This window comes from Bubalus kerabau, chromosome 7 (assembly GCF_029407905.1).
Source record: "Bubalus kerabau isolate K-KA32 ecotype Philippines breed swamp buffalo chromosome 7, PCC_UOA_SB_1v2, whole genome shotgun sequence".
Classification (NCBI taxonomy): domain Eukaryota; kingdom Metazoa; phylum Chordata; class Mammalia; order Artiodactyla; family Bovidae; genus Bubalus; species Bubalus kerabau.
In genome coordinates this window covers 72,478,886-72,503,776 of record NC_073630.1, presented here as the reverse complement: position 1 = coordinate 72,503,776, position 24,891 = coordinate 72,478,886, and the positions used below count along the sequence as shown (strand labels likewise).

The 24,891-nt window shown below is 42.0% G+C and overlaps 1 protein-coding gene across 10 annotated transcripts in view; it reads left to right on the top strand.

Moving 5' to 3' along the window:
- The window catches only part of USP46 (ubiquitin specific peptidase 46), a 172,885-nt gene extending 148,808 nt beyond the window's left edge, over nt 1-24,077 (top strand). For 9 of the 10 annotated variants that reach the window (XM_055588551.1, XM_055588542.1, XM_055588543.1 and 6 more), the window contains 4 exons: nt 12,925-13,008; nt 15,142-15,339; nt 18,956-19,034; nt 19,893-23,314. In XM_055588551.1, the coding sequence (XP_055444526.1) occupies nt 12,925-13,008; nt 15,142-15,339; nt 18,956-19,034; nt 19,893-19,994 (463 nt within the window). In that variant the 3' untranslated portion in view covers nt 19,995-23,314. Of the gene's footprint in view, nt 1-12,924; nt 13,009-15,141; nt 15,340-18,955; nt 19,035-19,892 lie in introns of all 10 variants that reach the window. The other variant, XM_055588541.1, reaches the window with a different exon arrangement.
- Nucleotides 24,078-24,891: the final 814 nt, after the last annotated feature.

The following is a 24,891-nucleotide window of genomic DNA, read 5'->3' as shown; positions in this document are numbered from 1 at the left end:
TTCTCCCAAAGCTCTATTTTAAAATTACTCTTCCTTTTAAAAAAATGTCTTTTCATTTTGGAAACTTCTCTGTGCCAAGTTTATATGGAACTCTATCACAAATCTATTGCCATATGCTTATCTGTCAGTTTCTCTGTTTATCTGGCTTGTGTCTTAGTTTTGGCTGTTTCTCATATATGGTATTTGCTAATATCTGACACATCTTTCTTGTGGATTTCTTTTTTTCAACCTTCTTTAACACTTGAGTCAGTAGTTCTCAAACTTTGGTGCATATGAGAATCATCTGGAGAAGTTGGTAAAAATGGAGGCCTAGGTGATATTTAACTTCTGTGAGCCTGGGCATCTACTATTCCTTAATTTTCCAGATGGTTTTGATACCGCCAGAGTTTGAGAACTGCTGCCCTAGATCTTTGCTACTCGAATAGGGGTCTGCGAGCTAGTACCGTTGACATTACCTGGGTCATTAGTAGGGCAGAATCTCTGGTCTCCTTCAACAATGAGTGCACGAGTCAGTGCCTGCACTTGGACAAGATTTCCAGGTGATTCCCATAACATGTTCATATTTGCAAAGCGCTGGGGACAGTGGCTCTCAGCCCACGGAGCATATTGGAACCACCTAGGGAGTTTTAAGAACAATGGTGCCTCTGGTTCTTGGAGACATTCTCACGTCATTTGGCTTGGGGCAGAGTGATGGGGGATTGAGATTGTTTTGAAAGCTCCCCTGGTGATTCTGATGAGCAGCCGAGTGAACCACTGCTGTAGATTCTAGAACAAAGCTTCCTAGCTTATATGCCATGGAAGATGGGTTACAGGTGTGTGTAGATCCCCTCGACTCCCAGGCAGAGCCTGGAGCTGCGGCAGAGCGGCCGTGTCAGTGTACCCCAGCTCCTTTCTCCGTGGCACTATTTTTTGTTGTTGTTGTTTGTTTTGTTTTTGTTTTTCTTTTGCCACAATTTTTTAAATGTGCATCATAACATAAAATTATCGAGAGACCTCCTTAGTTTGAGATTTTTTTTTTTTTACTTTACAACATTGTATTGGTTTTGCCATACATTGACATGGATCTGCCATGGGTGTACATGTGTTCCCCATCCTGAACCCCCCTCCCACCTCCCTCCCCATACCATCGCTCTGGGTCATCCTAGTGCACCAGCTCCGAGCAGCCTGTATCATGCATCAAACCTGGACTGGCGATTCGTTTCACATACGATAATTTACATGTTTCAATGACATTCTCCCAAATCATCCCACTCTCGCCCTCTCCCACAGAGTCCAAAAGACTGTTCTATACACCTGTGTCTCTTTTGCTGTCTCGCATACAGGGTTATCATTACCATCTTTCTAAATTCCATGTATATGCATTAGTATACTGTATTGGTGTTTTTCTTTCTGGCTTACTTCACTCTGTATAATAGGCTCCAGTTTCATCCACCTCATTAGAACTGATTTAAATGTATTCTTTTTAATGGCTGAGTAATATTCCATTGTAGATATGTACCACAGCTTGCTTGCTTTCTTTTTTTTCCTGTTTATTTATTTATTTATTTTACTTTACAATATTGTATTGGTTTTGTCATACATTGACTTGAATATACCACAGGTGTACACATGTTGCCCATCCTGAACCCCCCTCCCACCCCATCCCATCCCTCTGGGTCATCCCAGTGCACCAGCCCCAAGCACCCTGTATCATGCATTAAACCTGGACTGGCGATTCGTTTCACATGTGGTAATTTACATCTTTCAATGCCATTCTTCCATATCATCGCGCCCTCGCCTTCTCCCACAGAGTCCAAAAGACTGTTCCATACACCTGTGTCTCTTTTGCTGTCTCGCATACAGGGTTATCGTTACCATCTTTCTAAATTCCATATATATGTGTTAGTATACTGTATTGGTGTTTTTCTTTCTGGCTTACTTCACTCTGTATAATAGGCTCCAGTTTCATCCACCTCATTAGAACTGATTCAAATGTATTCTTTTTAATGGCTGAGTAATATTCCATTGTGTATATGTACCACAGCTTTCTTATCCATTCGTCTGCTGATGGACGTCTAGGTTGCTTCCATGTCCTGGCTATTATAAAGAGTGTTGTGATGAACATTGGGGTACATGTGTCTCTTTCATTTCTGGTTTCCTTGGTGTGTATGCCCAGCAGTGGGATTGCTGGGTCATATGGCAGTTCTATTTCCAGTTTTTTAAGGAATCTCCACACTGTTCTCCATAGTGGCTGTACTAGCTTACATTCCCACCAACAGTGTAAGAGGGTTCCCTCTTCTCCACACCCTCTCCAGCATTTATTGCTTTTAGACTTTTGGATAGCAGCCATTCTGACTGGCTTGAAATGTACCTCTTTGTGGTTTTGATTTGCATTTCTCTGATAATGAGTGATGTTGAGCATCTTTTCATGTGTTTGTTAGTCATCTATATGTCTTCTTTGGAGAAATGTCTATTTAGTTCTTTGGCCCATTTTTTGATTGGGTCGCTTATTTTTCTGGAATTGAGCTGCAGGAGTTGCTTGAATATTTTTGAGATTAATTCTTTGTCCGTTGCTTCGTTTGCTATTATTTTCTCCCATTCTGAAGGCTGTCTTTTCACCTTGCTTATAGTTTCCTTTGTTGTGCAGAAGATTTTAATTTCAGTTAGGTGCCATTTGTTTATTTTTGCTTTTATTTCCAATATTCTTGGAGGTGGGTCATAGAGGATCCTGCTGTGGTTTATGTTGGAGAGTGTTTTGCCTGTTTTCCTTTAGGAGTTTAATAGTTTCTGGTCTTACGTTGAGATCTTTAATCCATTTTGAGTTTATTTTTGTGTATGGTGTTAGAAAGTGTTCTAGTTTCATTCTTTTACAAGTGGTTGACCAGTTTTCCCAGCACCACTTGTTAAAGAGATTGTCTTTCCTCCCTTGTATATTCTTGCCTCGTTTGTCAAAGATAAGGTGTCCATAGGTGCGTGGATTTATCTCTGGGCTTTCTATTTTGTTCCATTGATCTATATTTCTGTCTTTGTGCCAGTACCATACTGTCTTGATGACTGTGGCTTTGTAGTAGAGACTGAAGTCAGGCAGGTTGATTCCTCCAGTTCCATTCTTCTTTCTCAAGATTGCTTTGGCTATTGAAGGTTTTTTGTATTTCCATACAAATTGTGAAATTATTTGTTCTAGTTCTCTGAAAAATACCGTTGGTAGCTTGATAGGGATTGCATTGAATCTGTAGGTTGCTTTGGGTGGTATACTCATTTTCACTATATTGATTCTTCTGATCCATGAACACGGTATATTTCTCCATCTATTTGTGTCCTCTTTGATTTCTTTCATCAGTGTTTTATAGTTTTCTATATATAGGTCTTTTGTTTCTTTAGGTAGATATATTCCTAAGTATTTTTTTTCCTTTTGTTGCAATGGTGAATGGAATTGTTTCCTTAATTTCTCTTTCTGTTTTCTCACTGTTAGTGTATAGGAATGCAAGGGATTTCTGTGTGTTAATTTTATATCCTGCAACTTTACTATATTCATTGATTAGCTCTAGTAATTTTTTGGTGGAGTCTTTAGGGTTTTCTATAAAAGGATCATGTCATCTGCAAACAGTGAGAGTTTTACTTTTTCTTTTCCAATATGGATTCCTTTTATTTCTTTTTCTGCTCTGATTGCTGTGGTCAAAACTTCCAAAACTATGTTGAATAGTAGTGGTGAAAGTGGGCACCCTTGTCTTGTTCCTGACTTTAGGGGAAATGCTTTCAGTTTTTCACCATTGAGGATAATGTTTGCTGAGGGTTTGTCATATATAGCTTTTATTATGTTGAGGTATGTTCCTTCTATTCCTGCTTTCTGGAGGGTTTTTTTTTTTTATCATAAATGGATGTTGAATTTTGTCAAAGGCTTTCTCTGCATCTATTGAGATAATCATATGGTTTTTATTTTTCAATTTGTTAATGTGATGTGTTACATTGATTGATTTGCGGATATTGAAGAATCCTTGCATCCCTGGAATAAAGCCCACTTGGTCATGATGTATGATCTTTTTAATGTGTTGTTGGATTCTGTTTGCTAGAATTTTGTTAAGGATTTTTGCATCTATGTTCATCAGTGATATTGACCTGTAGTTTTCTTTTTTTGTGGGATCTTTTTCAGGTTTTGGTATTAGGGTGATGGTGGCCTCATAGAATAAGTTTGGAAGTTTACCTTCCTCTGCAGTTTTCTGGAAGAGTTTGAGTAGGATAGGTGTTATCTCTTCTCTAAATTTTTGGTAGAATTCAGCTGTGAAGCCATCTGGTCCTGGGCTTTGTTTGTTGGAAGATTTCTGATTACAGTTTCAATTTACGTGCTTGTGATGGGTCTGTTGAGATTTTCTATTTCTTCCTGGTTCAGTTTTGGAAAGTTGTACTTTTCTAAGAATTTGTCCATTTCTTTCAAGTTGTCCATTTTATTTGCATATAGTTGCTGATAATAGTTTCTTATGATCCTTTGTATTTCTGTGTTGTCTGTTGTGATCTCTCCATTTTCACTTCTAATTTTGTTGATTTGATTTTTCTCCCTTTGTTTCTTGATGAGTCTGGCTAATGGTTTGTCAATTTTATTTGTCTTGTCAAAGAACCAGCTTTTGGCTTTGTTGATTTTTGCTATGGTCTCTTTTGTTTCTTTTGCATTTTTTTCTGCCCTAATTTTTAAGATTTCTTTCCTTCTACTAACCCTGGGGTTCTTCATTTCTTCCTTTTCTAGTTGCTTTAGGTGTCGAGTTAGGTTATTTGACTTTTTTTTTTGTTTCTTGAGGTAATCCTGTATTGCTATGAACCTTACCCTTAGCACTGCTTTTACAGTGTCCCATAGATTTGGGGTTGTTGTGTTTTCATTTTCATTCATTTCTATGCAAATTTTGATTTCTTTTTTGATTTCTTCTGTGATTTGTTGGTTATTCAGCAGCGTGTTGTTCGGCCTCCATATGTTGGAATTTTTAATATGTTGGAATTTTGTGTTTTCCTTGTTAATTTTCTATTTAGTTGATATATCCATAGGTGTGAGTGGGGTATTAAAGTCTCCCACTATTATTGTGTTATTGTTAATTTCCCCTTTCATACTTGTTACCATTTATCTTACATATTGTGGTGTTCCTATGTTGGGTGCATATATATTTATAATTGTTATATCTTCTTCTTTGATTGATCCTTTGATCATTATGTAGTGTCCATCTTTGTCTCTTTTCACAGTCTTTGTTTTAAAGTCCATTTTATCTGATATGAGTATTGCTACTCCTGCTTTCTTTTGGTCTCTATTTGCATGGAATATCTTTTCCCAGCCCTTCACTTTCAGTCTGTATGTGTCCCTTGTTTCAAGGTGGGTCTCTTGTAGACAACATATATAGGGGTCTTGTTTTTGTATCCATTCAGCCAGTTTTTGTCTTTTGATTGGGGCATTCAACCCATTTACATTTAAGGTAATTATTGATAAGTTTGATCCTGTTGCCATTTACTTTATTGTTTTGGGTTCGAATTTATACACCCTTTCTGTGTTTCCTGTCTAGAGAAGATCCTTTAGCATTTGTTGGAAAGCTGGTTTGGTAGTGCTGAATTCTCTCTGCTTTTGCTTGTCTGTAAAGCTTTTGATTTCTCCTTTGTATTTGAATGAGATCCTTGCTGGGTATAGTAATCTGGGCTGTAGGTTATTATCTTTCATCACTTTAAGTATGTTCTGCTATTCCCTTCTGGCCTGAAGAGTTTATATTGAAAGATCCGCTGTTATCCTTATGGGAATCCCCTTGTGTGTTATTTGTTGTTTTTCCCTTGCTGCTTTTAATATTTGTTCTTTGTGTTTGATCTTTGTTAATTTGATTAATATGTGTCTTGGGGTGTTTCGCCTTGAGTTTATCCATTTTGGACACTCTGGGTTTCTTGGACTTGGGTGATTATTTCCCTCCTCATTTTAGGAAAGTTTTCAACTATTACCTCCTCAAGTATTTTCTCATGGTCTTTCTTTTTGTCTTCTTCTTCTGGGACTCCTATGATTTGAATGTTGGGGCATTTAACATTGTCCCAGAGGTCTCTGAGGTTGTCCTCATTTCTTTTAATTCTTTTTTCTTTTTTCCTCTCGGTTTCATTTATTTCTACCATTCTATCTTCTACCTCACTTATCCTATATTTTGCCTCCATTATTCTACTGTTAGTTCCCTCCAGAGTGTTTTTGATCTCATTTATTACATTATTCATTATATATTGACTCTTTTTAATTTCTTCTATGGTTATTATCTCTATGATTATTATGGGGCAAATTGTTGGTTTGAAAGTGAAAGTGGCTCAGTCATGTCCCACTCTTTGCAACCTCATGGACTGTCCATGGAATTCTCTAGGCCAGAATACTGAAGTGGGTAGCCTTTCGCTTCTCCAGGGGATCTTCCCGACCCAGGAATCCAACCGGGGTCTCCTGCATTGCAGGTGGATTCTTTACCAACTGAGCTATCAGGGAAGCCCAAAATATTTCTTTGAGCTGCTCTTTGGGGGGTGAGGCAAGAATACCGGAGTGGGTTGCCATTCCCTTCTCCAGGAGATCTTCCCAACCCAGGGATTGAACCCAGGTCTCCCACATTGTAGGCAGACGCTTTACTGTCTGAGTCACCGGGGAAGTTCTTTCTTGCATCTTTTCGATCCTTGTCTCCAGGCTATTTATCTGTAATTCCAATTTGTTTTCAAGGTTTTGCATCATTTTCACTATCATTATTTGGAATTCTTTATCAGGTAGATTCCCTATCTCTTCCTCTTTTGTTTGGTTTGGTGGGCATTTATCCTGTTCCTTTACCTGCTGGGTACTTCTCTGCCTTTTCATCTTGTTTATATTGCTGTGTTTGTGGTGGCCTTTCTGTATTCTGGCAGTTTGTGGTTCCTCTTTATTGTGGAGGTTCCTCACTGTGGGTGGGGTTGGACGAGTGGCTTGTCAAGGTTTCCTGGTTAGGGAAGCTTGTGTTGGTGTTCTGGTGCGTGGAACTGGATTTCTTCTCTCTGGAGTGCAATGAAGTATCTAGTAATGAGTTTTGAGGTGTCAGTGGGTTTGGTGTGACTTTGGGCAGCCTGTATATTGAAGCTCATAGCTATGTTCCTGTGTTGCTGGAGAATTTGCATGGTATGTCTTGGTCTGGAACTTGTTGGCCCTTGGGTGGTTCTTGGTTTCAGTGCAGGTATGGAAGCGTTTGATGAGCTCCTATTGATTAATGTTCCCTGGATTCAGGAGTTCTCTGGTGTTCTCAGGATTTGGACTTAAGCCTCCTGCCTCTGGTTTTCAGTCTTATTCTTACAGGAATCTCAAGACTTCTCCATCTATACAGCACCGACGATAAAACATCTAGGTTAATGATGAAAAGTTTCTCCCCAGTGAGGGACACCTGGAGAGGTACACAGAGTTACATGGAGAAGAGTGAGGAGGGACATAGAGGTAACCAGGAGGAGAAGAGGGGGAATCAAAAGGGAAAAGAGTAAGCTAGCCAGTAATCACTTCCCTATGTGCTCTCCACAGTCTGGACCGCTCAGAGATGTTTACGAAGTTACACAGAGAAGAGAAGAGGGAGGAAGGAGACAGAGGTGGCCAGGAGGATAAAAGGGGGAATCAAAAGGAGAGAGACAGATCCAGCCAGTAATCAGTTCCCTAAGTGTTCTCCACAGCCCAGAACACGCAAAGAGATTCTGAGTTGGGTAGAGAAGAAAAGGGGGAGGGAGGAGATAGAGGCGACCTGGTGGAGAAAAAGGAGAGTCCAAAGAGGGAGAGAGCAGTCAAGCCAGTAATCTTGCACCCAAGTGAAAATGGGTACTGAAGATTGGGTTCTTAAAGGTACAAAATTTATAACAAATACCAGAAAGCAAAGATTAAAAATCTAGAGTAGAGGTTAGATTCTCAAAAATAGAATATTAAAAAAAAGAGTCAAAAAAATTATATATATATATATGAAGTTTGCTTTAAAAATAGGGTCTCTCTTTTTTCTTTTTGCAAGGTAATAGTAGGTTATAAAAATGAAAATTAAAGATGTAATAGGGGACTTAAAAATTAAATTTTTTTTAATTTAAAAAATGATTATAATAAAAATATATCTAGGACTTTCTCTGGAGCTGTTGTGGATAGTGTGGGGTCAGTTCATTTTCAGATTTTCAGTTCCTTGGTCCAGCTTGTACTTCTCAAGGTCTATAGGCCTCTTCCTATGGAGTCAGTGCTAACTACAGGGTTTTAATCTATTGCACCTGTCACTTCCAAAGCGGTTCCCTTTGTTTATTTTAGCTTCTTCTGTTTGCTAGTCTCTTCAGTGTCTAATTTCCACCCTGACACAAGTGGGGCAGTGGAGGTCACTTTTTTTAGGCTCACTTGTTCAGTTGTGCTGTGGGGAGGTAGGAACATTGCAAACAAATATCACTGGCGTGTGCTCACAGTGATTCAGCCACACTGGGTTTGCCCCTGCTCACGGTGCATGTACTTTCCCAGTCTACACTGCTCAGACTCTAGGTTGCTCTGCCGGGAACTGTCTTGACGCAGGCCCTGGGTTTCATGCAGTCCCCAGGTCTAAGCCGTTCAGGCTCTCGGGTACTCCACAAAGGCGCAGATTTGGTTGGGCCTGCGTTTTGTGCTCTTCCAGGTCCGAGCAGCTCAGGTGACCAGGTGCTTGATGAGCGCAGTTGCCCCCAGTTGAAGGCTGCGACTTATCGCCTCCCCCGTCCCAGCCACTCGGTTTTCTGGGTGTACAACGGGCATGCCTTCTCAGGTGTGCCGTGTGTCTCTTCTGGGGAACTGATCTCTGTCTGCAACTCTTCTGGCGGATGTTGACTATCCAGAATCCCAAGAAGTCTTGGTTAGCAATGATGTCAGCTTGCAGTTTGGTATAGGATGCCTCTCGGGGGCCAGGATTGCCCCCTTCCAGCTCTGGCTGCCCTCACCTGCCTGTCTCCCGTGGGGGATGGGCTGGTCCACAGCCGGCTAGCTCTGCTCAGTCCTTTGTTCTGTGAGCAGACCTGGCGGTGTCTTGAAAGTGAAAGTGAAGTTGCTCAGTTGTGTCTGACTCTTTGCGACCCCATGGACTGTAGCCTACCAGGCTCCTCTGTCCATGGGATTTCCAGGCAATAGTCCTGGAGTGGATTGCCATTTCCTTCTCCAGGGGATCTTCGCAACACAGGGATCAAACCCGGGTCTCCCGCATTGTAGACAGACGCTTTACCGTCTGAGCCGCCCATAGCTATCCCACAGTCTGGGTTGCTGTCTCAAGCTAGTTCCCTCAGATTGCCCTCGGGGCATTCAGGCGAGGTCCATACCCTAAGCAATGCAGCTTGCACCTCCCTGTCCAGCCCCTGCTTGCTAATGGGCGATTGGAGCGTCCGGGCTGCTCCTCCGCTGGGAGTTGCTGGTAGGCATGTAATCTATGGATTTTAATTATTTATTTATTTTTCCTCCCGGTTATTTTACCCTCTGAGATTCCAAGGCTTGCCATAGACCCGCCAGAGAGAGTGTTTCCTGGTGTTTGGAAACCTCTCTTTTTAGAAATTCCCTTCTCGGGAAGGATCTCCGTCCTTACCTCTTTGGTCTTTTTATCTTTTATATTTTGTCCTACCTCCTTTCAAAGACAATGGGCTGCCTTTCTGGGTGCCTGATGTCCTCTGCCAGCATTCAGAAGTTGTTTTGTGGAATTTGCTCGGTTTCAAATATTCTTTCAATGAATTTGTGGGCGAGAAAGTGGTCTCCCCGTCCTATTCCTCCTCCATCTTAGGACCGCCCCTGAGAATTTTTTTAAATCAATTTTTGAGCTAATGTGTTGAGTGAAAGGTTAAGATTTAAATAAAAAGTGTTTTCTCTCAACCATAGACATTACCTTGGTCATGATAGCTATTACAACCTGTAGCCGTCTCAGCTGGAAACATAGTCATTCTCCATTTTTTTCAAGTTTTCTTGTGTACATTTCCATTAGGCTTTATAGTCCTTATGAAGGTATGTGTTTCATATTAGACTTGCTCCCAAAGTATATTTTTTAAAAGTGTTTCTTTGACTCATTTTCAAGAAATACAGAGTTTTGTGCTTTCCTGGTAACCTCTCCTCTGTGCTTTAATGTAATTTATCCAGAGTGTCTAAAAGACCTTTCTTCTCTCCTCTTTGATTTCCTCATTGAGGAGTTTCCTCAACATTTGTTGCCCTCTTTTGTTCCAACAACTGTACAGCATTATCTGACAGATCTGCTGTGCCTCAGTTTCCTGCTGGGGCCACTCCGTCTTTATAACTTAGCTGCATTTTCCAGTTCTTGACTCACAGATGCTCTGAAGGCTTTGTCCTGCCTCTCCTGTGGCAACAAGCTTCCAGTCATCTAGGGCTGGGCAGGATGGTGAATCAGGTCTTTAAGTACCAACTTCTGCTATGTTTTTACCTTTGTGGATCTACAAAAACATTTTTTATTGAAAAATTTGAGTAGAAAGTGTGTAATTTCTTATTTGCTGTACTTGCCTGAGGTGGTCTTTTTTTAATTAACTTTTATTGGAGTGTACCTTATTTACAGTGTTGTTGCCTGACTTACTCTGATTCTTTAGTAGGATAGAGGAGAGGTTTATCTGTGGTAGACATTCCAAAACTATGACTCTCCACCCTCACCCAGGCTCACTGCCCCTTCTTGGTTGCTCTGTTCTACCCCAGTAAATCTTGTGCAGACCAAGAGGAGATTTCACAACAGTTACTCCATGAAGAGCCGAGCAGTATTCATTCAGCTGAGTTTGAGCTTGTATCAGGTACCAGGCACTTGGAATCTGAGGGTTGAGTATACTTGCCTTCTAAACTGTGTTTTTGCTTTTCGACCCCCTCTAGTCCTTCCTCCAGAGTGCTGCCAGAAATGGTCCAGAAAGCACCATCTGATGCTGTCAAGCCCACAGAGACAAGTTAGAGGGCCACAGGGTCCATACAGCTTCTAAGAAGCGTGCTCTCTACCTTGTGTTCATGCCTCTTGACCATGGCCTTCACTCTTTCTGGAATCCTGGACTCTTAATCCCTTGGTTCACTCTCCCTTTTTGAGAATCTGACTCAGATATCACCCCTTGGGGAAACATCCTGATTTGCCCCAGTTCAAGTTCATTTCTCCATCCTCTGTACTTTGCTGGGGACTTTATACACATGCATTTCTCTTTGTTCATCCAGCACACATCGTTGAGTGCTATTGTGTGTCAGGCCTATTCTCAGTGCTGGGACTCTGGCAGTGAGTGAGACGGACACGGTCACTGTCCATACATGTTATCCAGCAAGTAGGAGGATGTTTCAGATAGTGATAAGTACTCAGAGGAAAACAAGACAGCAACAGAGTAGGGTCTAGATGGGTTTGGAGAGAGTGACTGGGGAAGTCCTTTCCAAAGAGGTGATGTAGAAGCTGAGCTCTGAACAATGAGCAGGGCCAGTGATGGAAGCATCTGGAAAAAGAGCTGTCAGTGCAGAGAAAAATGGCACTAGCAAATGCCCGAAGCAGGGATAGCGTGGCACCCTGGAGCTGCAGAGAAGGCCAGCCAGTGGGACTGGAGCAGCGTGAAGGAGGTGGGAATGCAGGAGATGGGTCAGAAGAGCAGACAGTCTGTTGACATAGCAAGAAATATGGATTTTAGGGACTTCCTTGGTGGTCCAGTGGCTAAGACTCGGCGCCCCCAGTGCAGGGGAGCCGGGTTCGATCCCTGGCCTGGGAACTAGATCCCACATGCTGCAACTTAAGACCCAGCACAGTCAAATAAATTTTTTAAGAAGTTAAAAAAGAAATTTGGACTTTATTCCTGAATTCACCAGGAAACTATCGAAGAGCTTTAGGCAGGGGAGTCAGTAGTATGAAATGATGTATGTTTAACCTGCACCGAACACTAAGTCTTGTAAATGGCTCATTGCGTGTGTCTCTGGTAACCTGTGTGCTGTGAGGGCAGGCGTTCTCTGTGGATCCCCAGCACCCAGTCCAGGGTATGGTCGGTAGCCACTGGGGAATCTAATGAATGAATAATCTATGTATTTTCTTGATAAGCTCTATTTAAGTGGTTGAGTTAGTAACACCACGTAAATAACTTTTTCTGTTTGGTAAAAGCTGGTCGATCTAGTGCCAGGACACTCCCTATGAATAAGGAAATGTCACGGCCTTTTTCAAGACTCCAGGGTGTTATGATATTCTGGATGTTCTATTCAGCCTTTGAGGCAGTACCCCAGGAATGTTAAGTAGAATCTTGATGACCAGAGAAGAATGAAAAGCCATGACATTTTAAAAAATGAAAGCTATGAGTAGTACAGTAAAATCTTATGATGAGGTGAATACAGATATAGCATCCCAATGGCGTTTGTTCTCAAGAGGAGGTAGTCGGGAGTTCTTATCTTCCAGCATGTGGGGAGGAGGGGAGCAGGGGGTTGGTAGTCATCTCCTGATAATTTGAGACTTGCTGAGTTCAATATAAGGGCCATTGAATACGATTTAAATTTTATTATCTTTCGAGCTCTTTGAAAATGTAAACCACCTAATAAGACAGATCGTTTTTCATTAACCGTGTAGTAATGTCTCCTGGCATTTTGTGTGATGGTTTTTTGGATTTGACTTTCACTGCAATGGTTGGCTTTTACTATAGTTAGTATTTTTCTATTATAATTTTTATCTCCAGTTTTCAGGTACTGTCTCTTAAAAACCTTGAGTTTCTTTTTTTTTTCTTTTTTCCCTGAATCAGTTGGAAACCCTAATTTAGATCTATCTGTGTCCCATTAAATAAAGCTTACTTGAAAATCTTTCATGGTGAAATCATAACCCAGCCTAGTGAACATGCTCTAATCATCATAGCACTTGCTCCCAAGAAGGATCTTTTCTCATTACTTCTTTCTCCACATTCACTTAAAAATTACCCTGCAGGTAATAGAGAGTTTAGGACATGGTAAGCTGAGTACATTTTGGACTTCTGTTGAGTTGAAAATATTTTTCTCTGCAGAGATTTCAGCAACACAGAAACACTGTGTAGTGAACAGAAGTATTATTGTGAAACATGCTGCAGCAAACAGGAGGCCCAGAAAAGGTACGTAAGGGTTTAGCCCAGGGGCTGGCTTCCTATCCGCAGAAGGGACCAGACCGTGGAGCCTGACAGATCTGATTTTTGAATCCCAGTTCCTAGGGCTCTTAACCAAGTAGCTTTGGAGAAGTCAGTTACCTCCTTCATTGGTAGAATAGGATAAGGATGCCTACCTGGGGAAGTTACTCATTCATCTGATCATGTGTTCATCTGTTTGTTCATTCATTTATTCAGTGTGCCAGATACTCATGCTGGGTAAACAAGTGGTGATCAAGTGTGATCACTGTCCTCTTGGGATTAATGGTGAATTATAAAAATGACTTAGCATAGTACATAACACATAGTGGTCACCCAATAACACTGTTAGTATTGCCTAATGTTGGAACTTCTTATTTAGAAGATAGAAGAGGCAAGTAACACTAATCATTTAGTAAGGAAGCATGAGAAAACCAATAACATCAGTCTATGGATGGGTAATAACAAAGTTATCGTATTCAGAGTTGATACAAGACCCAAGGTTGCCCATCTTTTTACCAGCACTGGCCAGTTACAAGTCTTGAACAATGTGAAATAATTGTCCTTCCCTATGTTCTGTCCCCAGAAGCCAAGAAACTTGACATTTTTTACTATCCTGTAAAGCTTTACCATGAGTTAAGTTTACCCTGCCCATGGTTTGTGGCATATTCAGGATAACTCACAGATGCCCATTCCTACCATCTAACACCATGAGGGGTCTAGAGCTGAAGTTGAACGAGTTTCTCTGACCAGTCTCCCAGCTCTTCATCCCCAGGCATACACAGCTTTCTTTGGTGCCTCAGAACTGGAGAAAGGTTAGTCATTGTGGTGGCAGATGGGAGTTAACATTCATTAGTGGCTGGGGAGCTTACCTCTGTCCTCATTCATGTAATCTAAACTAAGTCTGCCTAAGGCCATCCTAGGTCTTCCAGTGGAGCATGAAAGCATATTCTATTCAACCTTGGAAGTTTTATACACTAAAATGCTGTGTTCCTGAAAAATAATAGGGATCCCCATAAATCTTATGTTTCTGCTGATGGTGTGGTTTTGCTTACTTTTATGCACAGGATTTTTTTTTTCCAATAGATTTCTAAATAATATTCTATTAAATGTGTCCTTTACAAACAATAATTCATGGAAAATATGCACAAGTCAAACAGCATTTACAATAATTCAGGACCTTCAAAGAGGGTGTCCTCGAAGGTAACCAGAAAATCCTCTGTTCTGTCAGAGTTATCTCCATAAACTGTTGTCTTTGCAACTTCTTACCGAAGAATCTTAATGGTCATCTAGTTGAAAAAAAGAGCTTTTCATGTTTGTGTAAGTTGCGGAACTGCTGCATCAAACAAAAGAAAATCCTTTTCTGCAGGATTTCTCAAAGCCTTTGGTATGTGGATGTGCAAGGAGGAACTTAGGAACAGAAGGGAGAGCAGCATCCTGACTTGGCCTCAGAAACCCCGCATCCATTAACATCTCCAGTGCTCTCATGAGCCTATTTTGAGAAATATAGCCCTAAGTCAATCAATCTCTGAATTTATAAGCGAGGAACCTGAGAGCCAGAAAAGGGAAATGACTTGCCCAGGAGCTCAGGAGTAAGGAGGGAGAACGGGCCCAGCATGCCTGGTTATCTGATGGTAACCAGTCGGCAGTGGGTATCTGAGGCATGCCTGCCTGTCGGTTCTCAGAACCTGTATATACAGAATCCACCCTCTGCTTGTCCTTTCCCTAGCCTGCTTTTCTCAAAAACTGTCCCCCTCCTCTCCATTATCTCAGAGTTGAGGGATTATCCAAATATCGATCTCCCTGGGAGGCAGAGGGCAGTGACATAGAGCAATTGTGCATCATATTTTTATTGGTATGTGAGTTCTGGGGTGTCTCCTTTGACCAAACAGATGATCCCACCCCCCACATCCTAGCCCCATTGCACTTTTCTCTGCTTACTAGGCTCCAGTTAGCCGAGTCTGTACAAGCGAGCATCCTTTTACTCTGGCACGTGGATTGGCTGTTTGCTGGTTTGAAGTTTGTTGAACCCCTCCTGCTCTCCATTTGTGCAGGCCGTGGTATAATTGGTCCCACTCACAGGGATTGGGTGCCACTGATTTTCTATTCCGTGGTTTATTTTAGGATGAGAGTCAAAAAGCTGCCCATGATTTTGGCCCTGCACCTCAAGCGGTTCAAGTACATGGAGCAGCTCCATAGGTACACCAAGCTCTCTTACCGAGTGGTCTTCCCACTGGAACTCCGGCTCTTCAACACCTCCAGTGATGCAGTAAACCTGGACCGCATGTACGACCTGGTGGCGGTGGTGGTACACTGCGGCAGGTAAGGGCGGGCAAGGAGCGCGTTGAGGGAGACGCTGTCCTTGGGCCACGTGGACTCTGCCACATCTTTCAGGGGCGGGGCCGGGGATGTCAGACTCAGTGGTGATGGCGCTTCGGGGAATTTCCTCTAAGCTCCAGTTTATCACCTCAAAATGAATCTCTAAACTTATGTATATAAAGTAAAATAATAAATTTAAAAATAAAGATAAAATTAATGCATAATAATAATTTAAATGTTCTCTCATAAGGGAAATAATAAATCTCCATTGGATACAAAGAATTTGAAATCACATGGAAAAGTAAATGTGCTGTGATTTTAATTTTGGAAAAACCAGGTTACTCATTTAGTATGGTCACAAAAGTGTTTTAAGATACCTAAATAAAGACTGGAAGCAGTGGATGGAATTTAATACTTCTTTGGCATTTGAATAATTAAAATGTATCCTTACGTGTTCTTTTAGGCAGTTTTAAGCCTTTCCCCTGTATTCTATAATAAGTACATAAAAAAAAAAAAAAAAAAGAGTGGAGAGAAATCCCCTACGTATGGAGAAGCAAAGTGTTTTTGCTGGAAGTCTTTTGAGGAAATATTTTTTATTGTATAATTTGGTGTAAGTCTTGAAAACTCGACTGAAAATTCACCTGTTGCTAGTATTTGCTCAGCTGGGATGGGTTTGTGTCCCCTCCCTGGGATCGATATTGCGCCCTTGCAGGTTTCAGATTGGGGCCTGTCACAGCGCAGGTGTCTTTTCCTCTCCATCCACCTGGATGGAGTGGTAGGTAGTCAGCAGACCATTACCAAGAGGTTGCGTGGTTCCACAGGGAGGGATGGAGTGATTTCCTTTCCTCTACTGGGTGGATGGTATCAGAAACTGTAACTTACCTGAAGCAACCCTTGTTGTGTCCCATGCAGAGCCATAGTCACAGATTATTGTCTTATGTTCTCAGAAAGTTGTATTTGTTGGTCAGTTACAAGCCACCTTTCTATTTCCCCCTGAAGAATACTTCTAACTGCTAATTATTTTAAAGAACCTAAGGGTTGGGAAGATCCCCTGGAGGAGGGCATGGCAACCCACTCCAGTATTCTTGCCTGGAGAATTCCATGGACAAAGAAGCCTGGCGGGCTACAGTCCATGGGGTCCCAAAGAGGTGGACACAACTGAGTGACTGGGCATACATACACATACATCTATTTTCTATTTATTTATTCATTCTAAGGGTTCTTTAACAGTTTTCTTTGATTTAACCACGCCCTCCTCCAGGGGATCTTCCCAACCCAGGGATCGAACCCAGGTCTCCCTCATTGCAGACAGATTCTTTACCGTCTGAGCCACCAGGGAAGCCCAGGAATTCTGGAGTGGGAAGCCTATCCCTTCTCCAGGGTATCTTTCTGACCCTGGAATTGAACCAGGGTCTCTTGCATTGCAGGTGGATTCTTTACCAGCTGAGCTACCAGGGAATCCCATATATTATGTATATGCTATGTAAATTCTATGTTCCTGGTGGTTTAGTCAATAAGTCATGTCTGACTCTATGTATATACTAGGAAATGGCAACCCACTACAATATTCTTGCCTGGAGAATTCCCATGGACAGAGGAGCCTGGCGGGCTACAGTCTGTGGGGTCACACACAGTCAGACGTGACTGAGCGACTAAGCACACACATGAGTAAGGAACAGGGCGATGACAGAGAGCAGTGGGAGGTGCCCCTTTAGGGAAGTTAAAGTGAAGTCTCTCAGTCGTGTCCGACTCTTTGCCACCCCATGGACTGTAGCCTATCAGGCTTCTCCGTCCATGGGATTTTCCAGGCAAGAGTGCTGGAGTGGATTGCCATTTCCTTCTCCAGGGGATCTTCTTGACCCAGGAATCGAGCCCGGGTCTCCCGCATTGCAGGCAGACGCGTTACCGTCTGAGCCACCAGGGAAGCCTTCCTAGTAAGGAACAGGGCGATGACAGAGAGCAGTGGGAGGTGCCCCTTTAGGGAAGGTGGTCAGCAAAGGTTTATCTCCTGAGATGACATTTGAGCTGAAGCCCGCCCAAGGAATAAAAAGAGGCAAGAATGCAGACATGAGTGAGGACCCTTTCAGGCAGAGCTGCGGCAGTCACAGGGGCCCAAGCGGAGAATGCTGATGCGTGTGAAAACAGAGGCGGCCCATGGGCTGGAGCTCAGAGGGAGTGGGGAGAGTGGCTGGAGAAAGGTGGGAACATTCCTCTGGGGTATCTTTTATTTAAAGAAAGCAAACTAAAGGGACTTCCCTGGTGGTCCAGTGGTTAAGACCCTGCATTTCAAATGCACAGGATGTGGGTTTGATCCTTGCCTGGGGAACTAACATCCCGCATGCTGTGCAGTGTAGCAAAGAAAAAGCAAACTAAGGCAGATTCAGCTTGCCAACTTTGATGATGCATTGAGAAAACAAAACTTCAGAGTTAGAGTTAAAAACTCCCTCAGTTGTGCAAATCTGACTTCATAGGAGAAGCTGTTTGGTTGTTCCGTCTACTTTTTTCTGTAGTGTGTAATAATGTACCTTTTTGTTTTCCTACTGGTTATTATACATTTTGGTTTAATATCTTTCTAAAACTCGAATCAGATCACATCACTCCTCAAAGTTCCCGAGTGTCTTCCTGGCTCACTCACAGTGAAGTCCATAATCTTAACCACAGAGGCCCATTCCTAACCCTCCTCCACTGCCGCTCACTTGGCTCTGGCTGCCTTGCTGTTCCCTGATCGCACTATTCCCACCCCCACCCACCCCCTTGTACTTGCTCTTCTCCCTTCCTGAAACTTCCATCATGTGGTCTCATGGCTTGTCTCTCCCTCTCTCTCTCTCTCTCTCATACACACACTCCTTCCCTTCAGGGAAATTCCTTCTGCTCGCATCTCATGTCATCACTGTGGCACCTTCCCTCCGTCGCTCACCAACCCGTTGCATTGCTATATTCTTCAGCATGTATCACCACTTGAAATATATTTGTATTTTAGTTTATTACCACTCCAACCCTCAACCTCAGGAAAGGCAGGACTTTGTTTCATTCACTGCTTTTTGTTTGTTTGTTTAAGTAGAAGAGAAGAGGCTTTTCTCCCCGTCTTAATATTTATTCATTTATTTGGCTGCACTGCGTGGTCTTAGTTGCACCATGCTGGATGTCCTGCGAACTGAGTTTTGGCACAGGGAATCTAGTTCCCTGACCAGGAATCAAACCCAGGCCCTCTGCACTGGGAGCACAGAGTCACTGGACCCCCAGGGAAGCCCCCATTCACTGCTTTTTTTTTGCCTAACTTCCTGAATGGACCTAGATGGAGCATAGTGGGTGTACAATAATTATGTGTTAGTATTTGTTGAGTTTGAATGTCTGTTTTCCCCAGTGGATTGTGAATCCTTCAAAGACAGGGACTTTATTCATCTTCCCTTGTGCCCAGCACAGTGTCAGCACCCAGGTGTCTCTCTGTGAGTTGTGGCCAAAGACATGTGGACGTGGACATGACTTATTCCAAGTTCTCTGTCCCAATGATAGTTTTTTTTTTCCCCCCAAAAAAGTCATTGCATATAAAGAGCTACATAGAGTTTTATAAAGAAGTAAATGTTAACTTAGTAACATTCTTCTGTTTGTTCTTTTTCAGTGGTCCTAATCGTGGGCATTATATTACTATTGTGAAAAGTCATGGCTTCTGGCTTTTGTTTGACGACGACATTGTAGAGGTTGGTATGCCGATGATTATATCCGAGGGAGCTGGGGTGGAGACAGTGTTTTGGGATGTGTGCGTGTGGACATTTTCTAAAATAGGCCTGTATTCCCATCATCTGACTTGAAAACAGCTTACATTTCTCTCAGAAATACATTCCGCTGCTCCCCATCCTCTCTGGAAGGGGAGAAGGGGTGAGATCAGGGGCTCATCAATACTGTGTTTTTGTTAACTGATCAACCACAGATGTGGGACCTCCTTCCCATCCTAGTCATGTTTACATGGAAGTCCTCTTTCCTACAGTGACTAAAGCCCACTCTGGGACCAAATAATAAACTTCAAAGTTGTATTAAAATCGTTTTATTATACCAAAATTTTCTGATATTATTATTTAAAATTTTTTTTTTCTCTCTCTTCAACCTAGAATTCTTTATATGACACCAGAATATTCCATATATTGATTTTGTTGTAACGGAACACTAGCCGGAGAGACTTCCATACTCAAAGACATGGTCTGTTTCAGCCCACTTAAGGTAGCACTAAAGGGAATAAGCTTTGATGACTTGAATGAATTATGCTTATTCCCAAGAGCTCCCACAGTATACCATTTGAAAGATAGAAGTCCTGTCTTCTTCAAAGAGTGCACACCTATGGTTGGTAATAGTCAAAAGGGTGGCATTCTTCCCCAGTGATTTGCAGCGTATGTCTTCATGTTCTCTCGGTCAAGCCTGTGGAGTTACCCACTTGCTGTTGAAAGTTCCCAATTTTATGACGGTGTTTCTTACATTTTCTTGTGCATCCCATTAGCCTTTCTTCCCTTCTCCCAGTAATCATGTTAAACCACTGTGTTGTTTCACTTCTCTTTTTCTTGCAGAAAATAGATGCCCAAGCTATTGAAGAATTCTATGGCCTGACATCAGATATATCAAAAAATTCAGAATCTGGATATATTTTATTCTATCAGTCAAGAGAATAACTCAAAGGACTGTGGAACTAACTCGAGTGAGGGAAAATGCACTCGGACCTGGTTTCTCTGCAGATGTCCCTCCTCTCCAGTGGACCACCGAAGCCCGGCATCGCTCCAAGTCTCGGTGGTCTGGCTGCGTGACTCTCTTCCCCCTTCATTTTTCTACAAGCAGCACTACTCGTGGTTTTATGTTAGTCTGAGGTAGAGTTAACTGCAATCAGACTGTAGTAAGGTTTAGATGAATAACATTTGCTAATTTTAGTTTCAGGTACATGCTATGCCGCTGTCTGGCTGAATTAGAATGCCATTTCTTACAAACATCGACAGTCTATTTGGGGTCTTTGCTAATCTTCCTAAATGGCTTCTGGGGTCTCCTTTCAATGCATTCCTTTAACTTGTCCCTGGAAACATTGCTCCCCATTTTTAGCTTCTCTGCCTCTTTTCTGACAGAAGGACAGAAGAATGGGGTAGATGCTTACCTTTTAGAGCTGCAACTATAGCTTTAAGTTTGTTCGAGTGAAAATGTTTTAAAATTGAGTAACCTCGAAACTGAATTCATCTTCTGGGTGGAACAGGGCGAAGAGAAGCTGTTCGAGGATGCCCAGGGCTGTGCCCACCCGGCCGTTACAATTCCAGGGGCTGAGGAGGCGTGGAGCTCAGGGCAGGCGAAGCCGAGAGGAGGAAGCTTTTGTGCACAGTGGAAAGTTGCTTTTCTTCTCTTTCTACCAAAACCAAGTTTCAGGAAAATAGCTCTGTGCTCTTTGTTTTTAGTGATGCTCTTCTGTCCTGTGAGTTGTATCTCTCCTTTATCCGGTGCTGCTAAGCCTTCCAGGGTATCTTTCCAACCCCACTGGTGTTCCGTGGTCAGAGGCGGTAGGGCTGAGACACCACGGGGACTGCCACCCACCCAACTCTGCTTAGCCAGGCAGCACCAACACCGTCCTTTCCCAGGAAGAACAAAGGCGCTGCACCTGTCCTCCCATCAGCCGCATTGTACAACAGTTCCTATTTCAGCGTTTCAGGTCCTGGCAAGCCCAGGGCTACCATGGAACCTTCTCCAGAGGAGATACTAGAGTTAGCTGGGGATGTTGGTGGGTCAGAGGAAGTGTCAGTGGGCAGGTGGTGGGATGAACAAAGTGGCAGCATTTCTTTGGCTCAGGCTCCCAGGATGTTTGACAAGACGGAGTTTTTTGGAAGAACCTCATCTCACCATAGTTTTACTTTTTTTTTTCACTTTTGTTGTATATGTATTTATTAAATCATTTGAGTATCGATGCCTTTTATTAAAAGGTTCGATATGCTGTTTTGCTGTTGAGCAGGTTTTTGGTTTCCTACAAATCTTATGAGGTGTAGATCTCAGCTTCCTGTGGGAAGACCGCTGACTTCCATACTCTATAATATACTGTGAACCTGTTATTTTGTTACCTAATACATCAGCGAAGGAACATGCAAACTTTTGGCATAATGTGAACTAAAATTGAAATTGAAAATGTTACTGGCCATTTTGCAACAATTAAGAGCATAGCACTTTATCTAGATGAAAACTGGATTTCTTTATCTTTGAAGTATCTTGAACTGTTTATTGCTCACAACTTCCATAAGCATGCCACCCTTCATCTGTTCATGCTTGAAGTGAAATGTTTTACGTTTCACTGGAGAAGACAAAAACAGGGTGATCTTCATGTTATTGTTTTATACAAGTGATGAAAATATACCTTGCCTTGTTTAGAGGCGAATTCATATTTATAAATATTTTGTCTTTTTTCCCTCCATAAGACTTATGCAGTAATCGCTTACCTGGAAGGTGAGTTTTCATCCTGTTTTTAAGAAGAGATGCTTTTAAATTGAAGGTGACTGATACAGGGAGCTGTTTATACTATACATAATCCATATATTTGCAGATTGCAAAGTTTAAAAAAACGATGGCTGATCCCTAATATAGTTGGAAGTGATACATGAGAAACACTGTTAAAATTATCTGTGAAGTGACTCTTGAAGCTAATTTATGAGGAAAAAAGTTTCAATTGGAAACCTATAGAACTAATTTGTTGTTTAGTCGTGAAGTCATGTCTGACTTTGTGACCCCATGGAGTGTAGCCTTGCAGGCTTCTCTGTCCATGGACTTTTCCAGCAAGAATACTGAAATGGGTTTCCTTCTCCAGGGGATCCTCCCAACCCAGTGATCCAACCCGAGTCTCCTGCATTGGCAGGCAGGTTCTTTACTGTTGAGCCACCAGCGAAGCCCCTTATAGAAGTATTATCTGAGTGCTAAGTCATAAATTCAGTACTTTTGGGGGTTTTTTGGATGAGCAAAAAGTTTTTCTCAGTGATTTAACTGAAATAATTCCTTTTAGGAGAAAAGGTCAGTTAAAATTCAGTATTCATGGATAAATGTTTGCATAAATATTGAAGATAATACAAAGACGTTAACATGGTCATGTGGTACAGGAAAAAGAAAATTTAGATAAAAATACACATATCCACCAACACACTCCATCAGTTTTTTAAACTTTAGCACTATCTGGGATCATCTTCCCCCTTCTTCTTTAATAAATGAAAGAAACACTAGGCAGCTACATCCTCCCAAGTCATTTCACTTTGTGTGAAGACTAGAGTACATAACACTTCTTTATTTTTCATCCCTCGTTCGTTGTATGAAGCAGGGATGGTGTGGGATGTGTGAGACCATTCTGAGGTGAACGATAGCACAAAAGCTCAGCAATAGTCCCTCAAATGGCCAGGGTTTTGTGTGTCATTTTTCTGGCAGGAATAGGCAGGCTTGCTGTATTTCTTCTAACTGCTGGGTGTTTTAAAATAAGTTGCAGTGTTTGCCACTTTCAGAAGAGAAGGAATGTTTGCTTTATTGGTTACTTCCTTGTTTAACATCTAGATTACGATACAGTATGCTAAAGTGTCATTTGTGTAAAAGTAAATATTGGTAGAATGCCGACGCCCAGTCTTGTTATTCTGATGCATTTTCCATTCCGAAGAAACACGAAGTGAGCTGGTTTGAAGAGAGCCAAGGAGCAAAAACACAAGAGAGTGGTGCTTTGTCTAGGAAGCCAGTCATATTGGTTTTATAGCTTGGTATATTTTGGATTTCAGATGAAATGGGGAAAAAAATGACAGAAATGGTCCCTATGCATTTATTTTCATGGATACCCTTAATTTTCATGGGCATGCCTAACAATGAACTATGTTATAACTGGAGCTTAGGGCTTATTTTAGATATTGGAGTGTAGCTTTATTACAAAGATGGATTTTATCTATAAACATTGCATTTTGATCAACTTTGTACGTTCATGTGTATTAAAATATTGTGCACTAAATGTTTTGCCCCTGTCTGCTATTATATGGTCAAGGCATTTATCAGCATTAGTGTGATTCACTCATGTAAGTGGCACGGGTCAGGGAAAATTATTTCCTACATTTCTGCCTAATTAAATTTGTTTTTCAGTATTATATTAATTTATTTCTGGCTTCCATTTCTATGTAACCAAAATAGTTACTGCATTTCTGTGGCACATTTGACTTTGTTGCTAAAAAATTTTTTTTTTTTAGTTTTTATTTAAAAAAATCTGTACCTTTTTTTTTTTAATGTAACCAATTCAAGCACTTTAAGCAATAATGTCAATCTTGTGAAACTTCAATCAGTTTAATACCCTGCCTCTAAAGTTGTTGACAGAAAAATAAAGAGGAATTCTCTTCCTAGAGAATTATATCTGAGTAGTGTTAACACACATGGATTTAAAATCCTTTTTATAAAATGTGAGTCATTGGCAAGTCTTATGTCCAGGCAATCAGTCCAAGCCTGATTTTGAGGCATTGTAGAGGATATTCTGGTTATCATAGTAAAGTTGCCACTATTGTTGAAGTTCAGGAAGTTAGGGTTCTGGAGGGTACTCACCACTTTTTGGAGTGAGAAAAAGCAACACAATCCAGAAACCTGGGTCTGGGGAAGAGCAAATTGAGAATATCAGTGAAAAACAGAATTAGAGTAGGTATATTAGGTGTAATGAATTGCTTAGCTGAGATTTTGCATAGAAAATGCCCTTTATTGGTTATGAAATAAAAGATCCATTCTCAAAATAAGGCAGTGGCTTCTAGCTCATTGATCTCGTGGGCATCTGGTTTCTAGGAAAGAATCGGTGTGGCTTTCCCCTGCCCCCAATACTGGCAGCAGCCACAGGCTTCTGGGCAGGGTCTGAGCTGCACAGACCCCAGCGGGGTGCACACCAGTCCCACCACTGGCCTACCTGGAGGGGGGCAGTGTGGGCCCATTTCTTGTGGTCTCAGCATGTGGCTCCCCAGGGCTGATACTCAAGCTTGCTGTTAAAATGTCTAAGGTTTTTTTCCCCCAACAGTTACTTCAAGGGGTCCCTGTGTGGACAGGAGATTGTCATCTGAATACATTTTCCTGGGCCCAGTGATGGGAATAAAACCGCATAGACCAAGAGCAGAGCAACGTGCCTTGGAGTCTCCTGGGTTCCATCCATCTTAGAGCAGCTCAGGTGAACCTGGCTGAGCTGTGTGGCCTCCTTTTGTCCATCTGCTGAAAAGGTTTATGGGATAAGCCTGTTGCCACCAGCACAATACAGTTTCTGGGGTGTGAGAATTGCCCGTTTCTCTAAATTTCCCTCCTGTTCGCTGAGACTTCAAACCCCTTGAACAGAGGATGAAGACTTCCCTTTCCATGTCTTGTATCCCCATGAAGATGAAAAGGCTTGCTAAATCATTTTTCCTCCTGAGGGAAGATTTTGATCTTGGGGACGGAACTCTTAGACTTGTCTTAGAGATCCTCCAGGCTTCCCAGGTGGCATTAATGGTAAAGAACCCACCTACCCATGCATGAGACTCAAGAGACGTGAGTTCAATCCTTGGCTCAGAAAGATCTCCTGGAGGAGGA